This window comes from Falco rusticolus, chromosome 5, assembly GCF_015220075.1.
Source record: "Falco rusticolus isolate bFalRus1 chromosome 5, bFalRus1.pri, whole genome shotgun sequence".
NCBI lineage: Eukaryota > Metazoa > Chordata > Aves > Falconiformes > Falconidae > Falco > Falco rusticolus.
Window position 1 is genome coordinate 25,147,431 of NC_051191.1, and position 14,906 is coordinate 25,162,336.

General features: G+C 38.5%; 1 protein-coding gene across 1 annotated transcript in view; it reads left to right on the top strand.

The window, feature by feature from the left end:
* Window positions 1–3,262: 3,262 nt before the first annotated feature.
* SEMA3E (semaphorin 3E) overlaps window positions 3,263–14,906 on the top strand; it is a 145,258-nt gene continuing 133,614 nt past the window's right edge. The window contains exon 1 of the mRNA XM_037390243.1: window positions 3,263–4,084. Coding sequence (XP_037246140.1) covers window positions 3,970–4,084 — 115 coding nt within the window. The 5' untranslated portion in view covers window positions 3,263–3,969. The remainder of the gene's footprint in view (window positions 4,085–14,906) is intronic.

Genomic DNA, 14,906 nt, shown 5'->3' on the forward strand with positions numbered 1-14,906 from the left:
CATCTGAATTTTCAAATACTCTTTACTTAAAAGTTTCCAGGTATATGTGGTTTTTTACTTATCTGTCAGCACTTACTTAACTGGAGATTTTACTACCGGAGTAAATTCAGGTTTGACAGAAATCTGTTGTATTTGCCTTATTAACAGAAAATAAGCAGCAAATCCACCTTTGTTTACTCTCCAGAGACCCAGCCCTCTGCTATATACAGGCTCCGCAGCCCTGGGGCATCTGTGTTTGTACTCATCTAAGACTGAATCCTAATATTTGAACGCCTTTGTTGCCATCCTTCCACCTACTGCTTAAAATCCTTTAGGAAGAAGCCTCTCAGAGCACCCCTTGAGGCGAGACCTATGCCTATTTAAATGAAAAGATGCTGAGGCAAAGAGCTTGACTGCCTTGCCTGAGGCCACACGTTTTTCATGACTTGAAATTGTTTGTACCTTTCCACTACTTGCTTTGCATCAAAACTTGTGTAAGGCTGCAAGGCTTGCAATCATTATACAGAAATTTGAGGAAAATAAAGTGAGGATTCACCCTGTGAGAACATTAATTTTTCTTAGGGGAAAAAACCCAAACAAATCAGCTTCCTGCATACACCAATACGTGAATGTGAATTTTCCCTTTCTCTTCTGTTCTGCTCCATCTCTTCCCAGCACAGGCGTCTTTCCCCATGCTCAGCAGCCTTTCCCAGCTTTCCCATGCTGGCACCTCTTGCTGACAGTCAAAGCCTTAACATCGAGTGGCAGCTCCAGCTTCTGCTTCTGTGCCTTTTGCTCCACCGCCCTTCCCTCTGCAGGCAGGGAAGGAGCCTGAGGCACCCACACAGCCCACCCTGCTTGAGAATCAGATTTCAGACAAAAAAGCTTTGTCCTTGGGCACAAATATGAAAATCATCTTGTTCGGGTATTTCTGACTCTACTGGAGCTCCAGCACTGGGTCACGTTGGGTTTGTGGGGAGCCAGGATCTGTGTAATGGCTGGGGATGTGTGGGATTAGAAATGCGTGTGAGTGCATGTAAGCTCACGTTGGCAGGGAATTTTACCCTTATTTGTGTGTCTGTCTTGTTTGAATAGGCCCGCTGCATCCTACATCTTACCTAAATACAAAATAAGGCCCTTAGTTTCCAGCAGCTCCCTTGTCCCTTCCACCCCCCCAGTTCCCATTCCCCAACCGGAAAATGAAAACAGAACTTTACAGTTGGGGAAACTGCGTTGAACTTGTCATGCTAACTTTGTGGTACCACCTCAGGATGCCTGAAGTCTAACTATTCCGTCTGTTGAGCATCTACAGTCTTAGCTGCAGGCTGGGAAAATTAATGAATAACACCCTACTACAGTCCGGAGGTGTGTTCTAGGGAGGCAAGATTTTGGGGTTTGCACCAATGTTTGCTTTATTCATTGAACATGGTTTTAGCTCACATTTGGATTTTTTTGTCCTTTTTGAAAATACATACATTCAATTAGGAGGAGTGTGAAGTTTTCCTTATCAGGATCCTCCAAAGAAAAAAGTCCATTTAGACTATCTCAGAATGGGAAGTGGTTTTAAGTTTTGCAGACTTATGTTGAGAAAGAATGAGTCTTTGACAATTGTAATAATTGTCAAATTAATATTAATAAAGAACTTTTTAAAATGGTGGTGGTTTTTTTTATATATAAAAATGCAAATATTTCATTTAGAACTCACAGAACCACACCCAAAGGGAAACTAAAATTTTCAGAGACTCTTCACTAAACCTCAACAGGCACCAGATCATGCTTGTTTACAGCAGATTTTAAGTCAAATGCAGAACATTTGTATGCCTCAGTACTACAGAGAGGTGCTAATAATAATAACCCCACTGGGTAGATGACAAACTCATCCACGCTGAGGTCAGTGCTTGGAGGCAGAGCCTTCTCCACTGACGATGGCTCAAGCACACATGCTGAGCCACTGCCAGGCAGCTGACACATCAGCATAAAATTCAGTGCAACCTGCAGTGGTGTGCAAGAAATGGAGCAAATATCTGTGTGATTTACCTCTTGCTCCTGTGGTTTAACTGCTGTTGGCACGGTTTCCAGCTGATTTAAAGCCAGCCCAGGTATGTGTATGTGACCTGCTGTTGGAGAACTAACAGGTAGACATGACCTCCTCCCCGCTCCTGGTTATACAGCCTGCAGGAATCCTCGGGCACTCCCATGATTTGCTTCTGTCTTTCCAGCAAAGCTGCCTTTTTTTTTTTTTTTTTTTTCCCTCTGTCCTAGCAGTTCATATGTTTTGTTCTTCTTGAACACATCTGTCTTCTCCCAGAAGACAGCTTCCTTCTGTCCTGCTATTACAGTTATTAGCATTTCACGATACTAATGTGCTGGGTTCTTTTCAATTTGATGACATTCAGAAAGTTTTTATTAAATCTTTCTCTCCAGATACCATTATCTTGTGTTGGCTACCAAATTTGTTTGAATGCATTATTGTCAAATGCATATATTTTCTTTTCTTTGTGGTTCTTTGTCTGGATAAAACAATGAGACGTATAAAGACTTAACATGACTTTAATGCTCCATTCCATTAAAAAAAGTGCAATTGTCAATGACTAAAGTGCACCTCACAAAATTCTAAATGATTCTGTGAAGTGTTAATTCTTTAATAAAGGTATTCCATACATAGTTTTATAGTCTTCATTTATAAAAATTCACTTCTTGCTACAGGTATATTTTTAAGTTACAAATGACCTGAAAAAGAGATGTATTTGGTATTTGTTAGTTGCAATATAAGAGGCAGCTGCTTGACACTTGTAAATCTGATGCTGTTTATCTTGCTATAACAGTGCTCAGTGCTTTGCTCAGGCTTTTTTTTTTTTTCTTTTCCTTTTTTTTTTCTTTTCCTTTTTTTTTGAAATACTGCCCAATCCTACAGGCATCTAGTCAAATAAGTAATTTTCCTGACGTGTATAGATGAGCTAACATTCCAGACTTACAGACAGTTAAAATGTAATGGGGAGAAGCCACTGTGTAAAACCACATTGGAAGGGGGGGGTGGGAGTCGTGGTGGACCAAAAAAAGCTGAACCTTTTCCTTTAAAGTAAGAAAGGCTATACAACTGGAATCTTTTTATTCTGATCCACTTAGTAGCATGCTGTTTAATAACTCTAAGTGATAATGCACTTAAACAGTTAATTCAGGGGTTGATCCTCCTCTAAAACTGAGCTGGGAACAAAAGCTGATATGACTTTTGGAAATGCAGGGAGGGGAGGAATTCTGACCCTTCTCCCGATGCTTTATGACGTGAAACCACCAAGCAATTGAGGAATCGGTGCACGGCACGTGGATCAAAACGCTTCCTACAAGCAGCCAGCACTGTACATTGCCTCAACCCTCCCTGAACTTTCTCAGTAAATACAGCAGCCTGACAGCCCGGCTTCCCCGCTGGGTGGATCCTGCAACTCCAGGAGGGAATGGCACTTCTTGTTTTTAATTAGCGAAGGTGAAAGGTGAATTAAAACTAGCTGTTTGGCAAGTCAGAGCAAGGGGCTGGGTTCTGAAGAGCACCAAAGAGGAGGGTGCTTTCTTCTTTTTTTTTTTTTTTCTCCCTCCTCTGAATGAATTGCCTTGCAGGAGGGACTGAAAATACAGCTTCTTCCTGAATCCACTGGCAGAGTTACTAAAGAGAGCTCAAGACACAACACTGCAGAGTAACGCCTCGGAATGTCCTCGCACTTTATAAACAATTGTCCTAGGGAGGGAATATTTTTACATGACATTTGCACAGCTTGAGAAATGGCTAGCCGAGGCTGTGTGCTTCTCTGATGAACATTGAATTTCCCGTAGAGATACCCCACAAAGTGACCAAAGACAGAGATCCAACTGCACTGGGAAAGTAGAAGTGGAACTTGGAGCCTTAAAAAAAAAACAAACAAACAACAAACCACCACCAAAACAAGAAACAAACAGCAGCAGTTAAGTGAAGAGAGCAAGAATTTGATCTTGGGCAGGATGGCATGTACCCAGGACCTTTTAATCCTGGCACTATATGGCTTGTTACTAGAGCTACCGACTGGATGTCATGCAACAGATACGAGGCAGCCAAGGTTACGTCTGTCACATAAAGGTAGGTCAGTGTGTCAGGTTTTTAAAGACTTTATGCTAATGCAAGTTCATTGGCTTCATTGAATGTATCACATCGGGATTCAATTATGGTCCTTTGACAGAGTAAAATATTCCTGTTCAGAAATATTGTAAATTGTTTCCTTGTACTAAACTACATCCATAATTAAATTTACTGAATTCAGAAAGATCCAAGGCACTTACAGGAATGATTTTGAGCTACTGAAATATTCTTCTACCTGAAAGTGTGTTAGATTAGCTTGTCATTCTGTTTTATCCTCCATGCTGTAAGAGGGATGTCTGGTCTCTAAGGGGGAAAGAAATGGAGCAGATAACCTGAAACTATTGCTGATTAAATACTTTTATGCATCAAGTAACCCTTAAACAATTAAATGTCTGTTTCACTTTTAGAATTCTTTCTGTCTATAAATATAGCTAAGGCAAAAAGACTGAATTCCTGTGCAACCATATGATTCATTTTCTAAACTAGCAAGTGTCATCACACTATAATTAAAATGACTAACTGCCAATGTAAGTCTGCTTGCAGTTGAACTGAGTTACCCAAAGAAAAAAAAATGTTATTTTTTCTGACATATGTTTGTAGAGCACTTATCACTTGTTTTCAGTTTTCTTTTAAATTTTTTAAGTTTCGGTTTACCTGAAGCCTGAACCATTCTTCCTTAGCTCCTTCAGAGTATCACCTTGTTCAGTTCCCAGTTGCATGTGATTTAAACTATTCCCTATGATTTGGCTTTTTTTAATCCTGTGTATATATAAAAAAAACCTGCACACAACCATGACACTTCAGTTCTCTGCAGCAGTACATACCACTGTAGATTGTGTACTTAAAAATATATGACAGGCAGTTTTTGCAGAAGGAGTGAAGAAAATCTAAGTGTGCAAGCTAAATTGATGATTGGCCAGTCAGTAATGTTTTCATATTACCTCTTATGCAAAGATGAAAAGAAAATGCTTTTTTGCTGACATAGTTGGGAATGAGCAAATGCTAATTTACCCAAGAATATTTCTATGGTTATGAAAGTGATAACTAAGCTGCATCAGTGTGAAGTACATTTGAATACCTATTTTAAGCATGGCTAAGATTTAAGAATTAGCATCAGGTACAGCTCCATGTGTAGACAGCTTTAGTCTAAACAAGGTATAATTGTGTTTTATACAGCAAGCTAAATTACCAATTATAAAGAAAGGAGAAGCTGAATAGAATAATTGGTCTGAATGTCTTGCTATTAAGCTATAAGAAGTGGGGTTTGCTTTTATAGGGCATTGAATCATGTTTTAAAGATAAAATGATGTGTCATGGAAAGATGTCTTGTAAGTAAACAACTAATTGCTCCCAATGAAATGAATTGTATCACCACTTTTAATATAGAAACCCCTTTCATTTTTAGCCCGTGGTTTCCGACTGCGGTAGGGATGAGTGACAAATGCTGATTATATAATCCTTTCACATCTCGTACTGTCGCAAATGTGCATTTGAACCTTGATTTATTGCTAGGTGTAATTACTCAGGCTATCATTATTACTGATATTTGTTTGCTTGTGGTGGGGTAAGGGAGATGAGAAAAGCACAGTACATGAGACAAACAGACCTACTGCTATGTTGGTTCAGGGCTCTGGCTTAGCTGCCAGTTTTGGCAGGCTCCCCACTACGGGGCTGCAACTATTAACTGCTTCTGTGCTCCCTTGCAGGAGTAATTGTTTTTCCGCCGGTTGGAGTCAGCGTGCGTTTCACTGTATACCACTTCCATTTTCAGCAGGGAGCCAGTAATTTGGCCATAACACATCATACTTCTGATATTTTCAAGGAGATTTTAAAACATCCCTTTCTCACAGAGGGCCAAACCTTTCCTGCCTGATGTCACTTGACTCGGCTCCAATGACACAGAAAGATCTGTCCCAAGTAAATTCCCCACCACGAACACACACATTACCAGCTTATATTTTGCCTTGCACAATGCCCTCTTGCATTTTTCACACTTATGAAATGTGACTGGTTTTACAAGCCTCGTTGCAGGCAGGCAGTTCCTGAGCACATATCCTGAGCCAAAGGTTAGGAAAGGCATACCTGCCTCTACCCTGGGAACAGCTACTGCCTCCTCCCAGCCAAAAGAATGTAGCGACCAAGCATGACGACAATGAGTAAATGTCGTTGCTGTTTTCACTAATCAAACAGGAACAGCAGGAGGGTCACTTGTCTTAATTGCATTTACCCCAGAAAAAGACTGCTGTGCCTACCAGCTAGGCATGGGGCAGTTACAAAGAGGCAGTCGTACACTCTCTTTACAAAGCTATGCCAGTGAGTTGCCGTGTAGTATAGATGATGGAGCCCGTATGTGTAAATTTTCAGTGTAGAGTAGCTGTAAATCCAGTTAAAAATTTCCCTGCAAAGACCCTGAAACTTGCAAGCAATCAGTCCTGCCCGCTGCCTCCCCTTGTAACCGCGGATGCTGGTGCTTGACTGGGATTCAGGCCACTGCAAGGTAGGCTGGCACCCACTGGTAAGTTAAACGCTTTTAAGACAAATATGGTGAGGTTTACAGACACGAGATCTTTTTTGTTATGGAAGAAGTATTTAAAACCAGCTTGTTTCAAAATCTTGTTACTTTAAAAAGCTAAGAGAAGGCTTCCACAAGTTAGAAACAGAGACTCTTTGATTTTTATAAATTCACAAATACTCTTCTTTTTTTTTTCTTTAAAAGTGATACCCAGTGGACGTGTAGCAAACTGACAGTGAATGAGAACCTTTTGCTCTCACAGCAAACCAGGGTTCACCTGCAGCGCACACATGCCTCCAAACCCACTGCAACAAGATCAGGTCCTAACCCTTGCGCAGACGGGTCACCTGATGAATAGGAATACCACAATCCCCTTGCCAATTAAGGGATATATTGTGCAACCCCTGTTTGACACTATGGCCATTTACTCAGCTTCAGTGGGAGTTAATGAAAGTCCTGCATTCTTGAACTACTGTTAAACCTGTCAAGTTAACGCAAACTGTAATGGTGATTTTTAGTAAGGTAGAGGATGGTGTTACTCACAGTAAACTCAAGCACAAGAATTCCGCCGTTCCTTTATATGGGATTAGAATAAATCCTATAACCACCTAACATCAGTTTAGGGTTCTAACTTCCTTTTTAGTAATCTGAACTATATTTATATCCAAGACTTGGTGTTTTCCTCCAACCGTCAGCTTGTGTCCATCAGAAAATTTACACTGCAATTAGTACCACTTATGGTATTAGCGGTACAGTTGCACTAAAGGTCAGTGTTTGATGATGACCAATGAAGATCTTGCTTGGGGTAAATAATCTCTTCCAACAGCTTCATGTTGATTTGTAGAGGTAAAAATGTGCTATAGGTTGCTCTGTATTACAGAGAAATATATTTCTACATTATTAAGTTATAGGTTGACAACTACATTTAAAAATCATTAGCTCATTTTACATACAGTACAGGCTCTGTCTAATGAGGTGTTAATGGAAGCCAAGCTTCAGCCCCTATTCTTTATAGGCTGCTGGTTAAATTCTTTCCCAGTATCCCAGAGTTTGAATTCTCGCAATGGGAAATATATAATTAAGGTGAAATCAGCACACACTACATGTTAAAAAGAAACTATTTACATTACAGATTGAAATGGATTGGGTTTCCAGGGGACAGGAGGGATATATTTATACAAGCCTAACAGAGCTACACTAGAAGCATGTAGGCCTGAAGAGCCCATGAAGGATGTAATTGTATAATTCAAGCACTACACATGGTTTACAGTGTATTTCTAACTGGGTTTTTTTCCCCCTAGTTTGTGAATATGGTAAAGAGCAAAGGTAATGTAGCATGAAACCGAGATGCAGAGCCCTTAGAGCAGTCTGTATGATTTTGTTGGTGCAATGGGATCTGGTATAGTCAGGTATGTGCAGACACTTGCAGATCTTGAGGGATCTGTTTTCTGTTTTAACCCGTTCATGTTGCTTTTGAGTGACTTTGGGGGATTTTGGCATTACCTGGTCTCAGGTTGCGTAGCTTGTCTGGAAAAGGTATGGTTAAGTAGCAGTTGTGCCTGCCTTATCCATCCAGATATCTCCCTTTTACCTGCCCTGGAACCACTTGCTACTTTCCATAGTAGAGTCGAGCTGCAGAAGGAGCAGAATGAATTTAGAAGGAAATAATCTGGATTAGAAAATTTATTCACCAAGCATAAATATTTCAAAAAACGGCAGCAGACAACTAAGAAAGGGAGAGCTGAAATGCTGCAGAAGAAAAGTGATGCTCTCCATGTTCATATACAGATTTTAGTATGTAGAATGTGTAATACAGAACATTTAATATATAAGGATTCATGTTTTTTAGGACTGGTTAATCATCTTTGAGGGCTGCTGAGGTCTGTTACAGCAGAAAAAAAATGTGTCATTGCCACTTGGAGCACACCTACTTCATGTTTCTTGATAACTAATTCAGAATTCATTTTAATTAACACTGAGAGTTTCATCATGCTTATCCATGATACCTTATTGTGTCTGTTCTCTAGCTAGGTGGCAGCAAAATTTACTCAGAGACTAATGACTAAATTGGATAACAAAAATGTAGGGAATCTTTACACAGATGGTTTTGAATTCTTGAGTAAGTAAATATATTTAATGCAAGTATAATATTTTCAGTTAGGAATTACCTGGCCACGTAAATCATAGCTAATTAATGACTAGTCACATAACCCATAACTGAATCATGACTGATTCAATTTCATGCACAAAAATGTTTTCTATTTTTAACAGCTTTCACTGTAATAAAATTTTGGCTTTGAATGACTAGGAAAATCTAATTTTCCTACCAAGGCAAATTCAAGTTTGAGAATGATATTAATTCATATTAGATATTAACCACTTTGAATTTGTACCAGAATAAGGATCTTGCTTGCGGTCTATGCTTACATATAGTCCAAAGAAATCTGTATAGAAAAAAGATAGATGATTATCTGTATGTATATACACATTTATATACATGTATCTATAAAACATATGTGTATATATAGCAGATGGAAGTATGGATTTTTCTTACAGTGAATTGAAGAGCAATATAATTTCAAGGGTTTAGGAACTGGAGACCTGTATTAATTGTCCTGTATCATAGCTCCACATCTAAATGTGTTTGGGTATAAAGGATGATAACCAGAATTACAAGTGTTTGGAAAAAACACGTGACATGCAATCTCTTCTTCTTACCCAAATTCTCAAGGCTGCATGGAACTCAATGGCAGCTTAGAATTGTCTTAGGGAAAGATACATGAAAATCTCTGGACCACTTGTGGGATAGAGAGGAGCACTAGAGAGCTTTTGTGCTGCTTCTCCCACTGGACAGACAACTGGTTCTTTACCAACCATTAGGACAAGCTTTACGTTTATTATTCATCCATATCACAAGAGGTGACTGGCAGCAAGTTCAGGAGTGTTTCCAAGTAATCCCAGAGGGACTTTCTCACTGAGACAGGATTTTTTTGGCAGACAATCCATGCTAGTTCCTTTCATAACTGCATTTTGTTGACAAAGGCTTCCGTAAGGATTGCTGTAGCAGAACTCTGAAGCGATAAACGCCACCACCAGGGATGCAAGCAGCAGACTGTTTGCTGCGTAACATCAATCATTTTCTTGCTTTTACTTGAACGAACTAAGTGCCATCTGAAGGTGCAAGACCAGAATATCCTGCATGCTGCTGCTTCTGTGCAGCTCCTTCTCTGCTTTCAAAGTGGTAACTCTATCCACTATTTTAGACTTTTCATCAAACATTGTGCTTGTCATTATTTCACTGAAAACAAGTGTTGCATTTTACTCACATGAAAACAGGATTAATGCTATTAGTATGATTTACAGGGTGTTGTGCAAGGGTGAGCATCTGTGTCAGGCCTTTGGAGAAACTTTCGGTCAATGAGTATTCTGAAAGTGTGCAACGGGAATACTGGATATTATTAAAACTGCTGCCTACATTTTCTTCATGTAGCCAGGCAAATATGATGAAGTTATAGCATGCAGCCAGTGTTAATTAGAAAAATCTTCATTTCTGAAAGAAATTCATAGCCTGCAGGAATACAGATAATAATCTTTGTTTTACAGAAAAAAAGCCTTCTTGAGTACACTATTTAAAATGTTTTGTGTTGGTTAGTTAATGTTTGGCATTTAAATAATCAGTTAAGGATTCATGATTAAACATGAAAATAAATGTTAAAAGAGAAAAAGAATGAAAATATCGCATTATGAAAAAATCCGTAGTGTAATTTAGTTATAATCCCAAACTCCTGTAAAGAAAGGACATTAATAACTTTGAAGAAACAATATTTGAGAAGCTTTTAAAAATAAACTCCATCTTTATATTGATGAAAAAAGTATTATGTCGTCACTGAGATTCAGTTTGAGGAACTGAATGAGTTTACTACATACATTAAACTAAACAAAATCATCATGATACTTTCAGAGCAGTTTCAAAACCAAACATTACCAGCCTATGGTTTCCCCACTTTTATTGTCTCACATTAGCAGATTCCTTTTCCCCTTGATCTTAGTTCTTCTGGTCATCCTCAGGGCTACAAATTCTTATTTTGGAAGAGAGATTTCACCTTGTTAATGAATTCAGTTGAAGGCTGACTTCACTGTGTTTCTCTTCTAAGCATCTTCTGTTAGTTTTGATGAAGCTATAAACTGATTCATTTTTACCCATGCTGCATCCCTTTGGCAAACTGTTTTATAGCAGTCTGAAGACTTTCATTTTTTCCCTTCAAAACAATGTAAAACAGGAATGTTTCATTATGTATTCAGTTTTTGCTTACCCTGTGCTGATTTTCATGCCTATAGAACTTAAGTAAAAGTGTTTTGAGATTTTATTTTTTTTTAAGAAACAACATTACAAACACAAAGGAGCATTTTTTTTTTCCCCCCCAAGGTTTCTCTGTGACGTTTCTTGATACTAGACCTCAGAGGATTTGTAAATTGCAGCACATTACCATCAGGCATCTGGATACCCTGTTTAACCATGCTGCTCTAGGTGCATACATCATCTTAGTGATGAATCCTTGTTTCTCTGGTAGTCTGCTCTCCTTATTTTACCTGTAATTTTCAGGACCTCCAGAATATAGTAGCATGTCAAAGGTTCCTTTTACAGTTTCTGTGCAAGTATCTACAGGAGGTCTGTAACCACAAAGATGTCAACAAAATTATGCCTGCCAAACATCTTGGACCTGGCATGACACACAGACGTTGTGTGTAGCCAATAGCTGCAAAACTTGGATCAGTCATTTAGCTGAAAAATAATTTTTGATGGAATAAAAGTTGAATCTCATCTTTAAATTACTTTTTATTAGTCTCAGGTGAAAGCAGATAATTGGTAGTTGTTTATGTCATGTCTTGTTACCCTGTCTCAATATAGTACTTGCTATGCTTTATTACCTCTTCTGTCAATCATGATCTGCTCAACTCTTATTAAAAGTCAACAAGAGTCTTTCAGTTATATATAATGACTTAAGATTTGTCCTTGAATGCAGTGCAACGTTTCAGACTGAAACTTCATTTGCCTGATGGAAGTACCATCCATTTACTTCCTACACTTCACAGTATGAAATCAGTGAAGTTTACCAGGGAACACCAATACTCTCTGAGATGTTGCCTTGCTGTCTTTCGTGAAGAATCTTGGTGCCACAGCACTTTCTGTAACTCTCCTGGCTGTTGCTAGTTGACTCTTGGTACTTAGATCTCCAGTATCAAGGGAAGGTTAAAACCTGAAGTTTTCAATGCTTTTGCAGGTTAAAAAGTCACCACAAAGGAAACCCTGTAACAGCCTAATGGCAAAGACTAATTTGCCTTACACATGCAACATCTAACTTCTACTATTATATTACTGCTTTTAGTTGCATTTGCTTGATACAAGCTTTCACAACAGTAACCTACTTGTGAAGAATATGTTCCAGTCAAGGAAGGTTGTATGACAGATGTGAGGCTCTTGTGCTTTCTGTGATCTATTACAATATTACAATATAGGATTCAAAGGATCACTATGAATATTAAATGTCAAAATACAAAAGAAATAATAGGCAAAAAAAAATCATGAAAAATAATAATAAAAAAAAACCAACATCAAACTCATCAAATTCTGATAGCCAAAAAGAGGGGAAAAAAATATCACTGACAGCTTCTCATATCCCTTTGGCCTGAGCAGATGATGTTCATTATTTATAAGAATTTGATGACAGGCAATATATAGCTCTCTTTAGACTGTGATTTGGCAGTTAATAATAATAAAAAAAAGTTTATTATCCTTGTGAAATCATGTTGTTAACATTCCTACTTCATTAGTACTGAAGAATTTCAGATTTTAGGAAATCCACTCCTTCAGTGCAGCATGTGAAGTTTATCCCCAAAAATATCTTTACTATCTTTACATACAAATTTAAAAGGTCCTCAACTTTGATCCCTCTAGTATGACTATGTGGGGGATTTTTTGCAAACTATTTGCAAAATAATTCTCTAAACCAAGGAACCAGTGCTTGGAAGACAGGCATTCAGCAAAAGAAAACTTCACTGCTCTTAACATCTTTAATGTATCTATTCTCTACTTCTTCTGTGTTTATTTTTATCTAAAGGATTCCTGACTTCATACTGTGAAGCAATTGAAGCTTCTGTGGGGAGTCAGACAATGGGCTTTTTACTGTTGCTAAGTTTGCTTTATAGGCTTTTTCTTACAACACATTTGTTTAATAGGCCTAGTAAAATAGCGAATGCAGCTGTAAATATATCTTTTATTTGTTGATGTGCAATAAACATCACAGGGATGCTGGCCTTTTCTTATTCTGATCTTCCTGACACTGGTGAAAGGAAATTGTACAAAATGAATGAAAAGTGCCCTGAACTGATTGCAGAAAACAACAGTCCCCAAATACTTAAGGGTCAGTACCTTGTTTCTCTTTTAACAAATGGTTCTTCCCAGCAGTGTTACTAAAACTTAATAATAGTAAAATAATAGGTTGCTCAATGTGAGGGAATTATTCCAGATAGCACTATTGGCTGGGGTCATCACTGAAGGTCATTTTTCAGCCAGAAAGCTAAAGGTTAGCAAGTGTTGCTCAATTCCATGAGCTCCCGCAACCCTTTATTTATGATTAAGCTGAGTGCTTTCCTGTGGGTGTGTGGTAAAAGCCAAGAGTAAAAGAAAATAAATCCATTTCTTTACGTATTAAATGTTTCATCTCAGTTGACTGAGAATGGTATGATGCAAAGCTTGAAAATGTATGTTGTCTGGGACCCCAGAAAGACGTAAGCTGTGTTAGAGATCTTGCTCTTACTAACCTTGTTGCTGAAAAAATGTCTTGTATTTATGTGCCTGTGTTTACATGCAGTAAGTAACTATTTTCCCTTCTCTGCTTATCTTAGGTATGCCCATGTCCTTCTGCATATTTACAGGTTACACAAGCACTGGGATAGGTGTAATTTCTAAACACACTGTTGAGGAGGCATTGAAGTATTCAGCAGGTTGAGCATTTATTATAGCTCAGGACCAGGCTGCAAACAGTCCCAAGCTCTTTATTGTTTCCACAGTATTCCTTCTTGAGTGACTGCAGCTTCTGTGGGTCAACAATCACTGCAATAGGTTATTTAATTTCTAAAATACTTCAATTCTTGTAAATAAAATGCTTCAAGTTTAGAAGATAAAATAAAGAGTTACAGTAAAGAGCGGTTCCAACAACAGCTTTGAAAGCAGCACACTGTCCTTTAAATTCTACTGCTAAATAGATGGAAACTTTAAGAAAAAAATATGAGAGGCCTTATTTCACTATTACTAAGGACAATGTCGAACATCCCAAAAACTTCTATGACTAAAGAGCTGACTTTACTTTTTGGAAGAGGTGATCCATTCAGTTGTTGCACTTAGCCTGGAAGTATTTCTGTCTCTCCTGAGTATAGAGGAGAATATCAGTCAGCTTAAACCAGAAGCCTAGTTGGCTTAGGGTCAGATAAAAGTAGGTGAGATGGCTTTGGGATGAATGTCTGATGGTAGATCTAGGATGCTACGCATCCAAGGGTAAAACCTTTGAAATGAGAATGACTTACTGCAGAGCTTACAAGCTGCAGTGCTAGTTTCTTGCCAAAGAGTAAGTGAAGATATTATTAATAAGTAGGGTTTCTTTGATCTAATAATGGTCAGGAAGATGAGGACAAAGATGTAGTCTGTTGAGTAGTGACTTGTGCAATATGTGGTTATCATAGTAGCTGGACACAGCTGTCTGTGGACCACGGTAATGACTCAGATGTGTTCTGCACCTGCTTCAGTGCACAATATACTTTGTTTTAGCACAATATGTTGATTTAGGTTAAGCATGATATGCGGACTTAGGTTCAGCAGCTCTCAAGTTTAAACTTGAAAAGTTTAAACTAAATTGATATACTATCATATCAAGACAGGTGAGCCTCTCGCAGCTGCCTGCCAGAGCTCAGCTACTCTCTAGCGAATAAACGGTAATAAACAGAGGTTACATACAAGCTGTTTACGTTATTTCCACTGCACGCAAAGTGGACTTATAGACTGTATCCTAAAAGTTTCATGCTGTACATACTGGATCAGGTGTGTCCCTTTAATCAGAAAAATGACTCCATTGATTAGAAGTTAAGTTGGGGGTTGTCTGCAAGATCAAACTCTAAGGCACAGATTCTTCGCGGACATCCCTGTAGTTGGGATGGTGGTTGATTAAAACCCGTCATGACAAAGGTTGTTCTATTTTGCTCATACCCTAGGCATTACAAAGCAACATGAAATTCTGACAATTTTGATTTATGTGT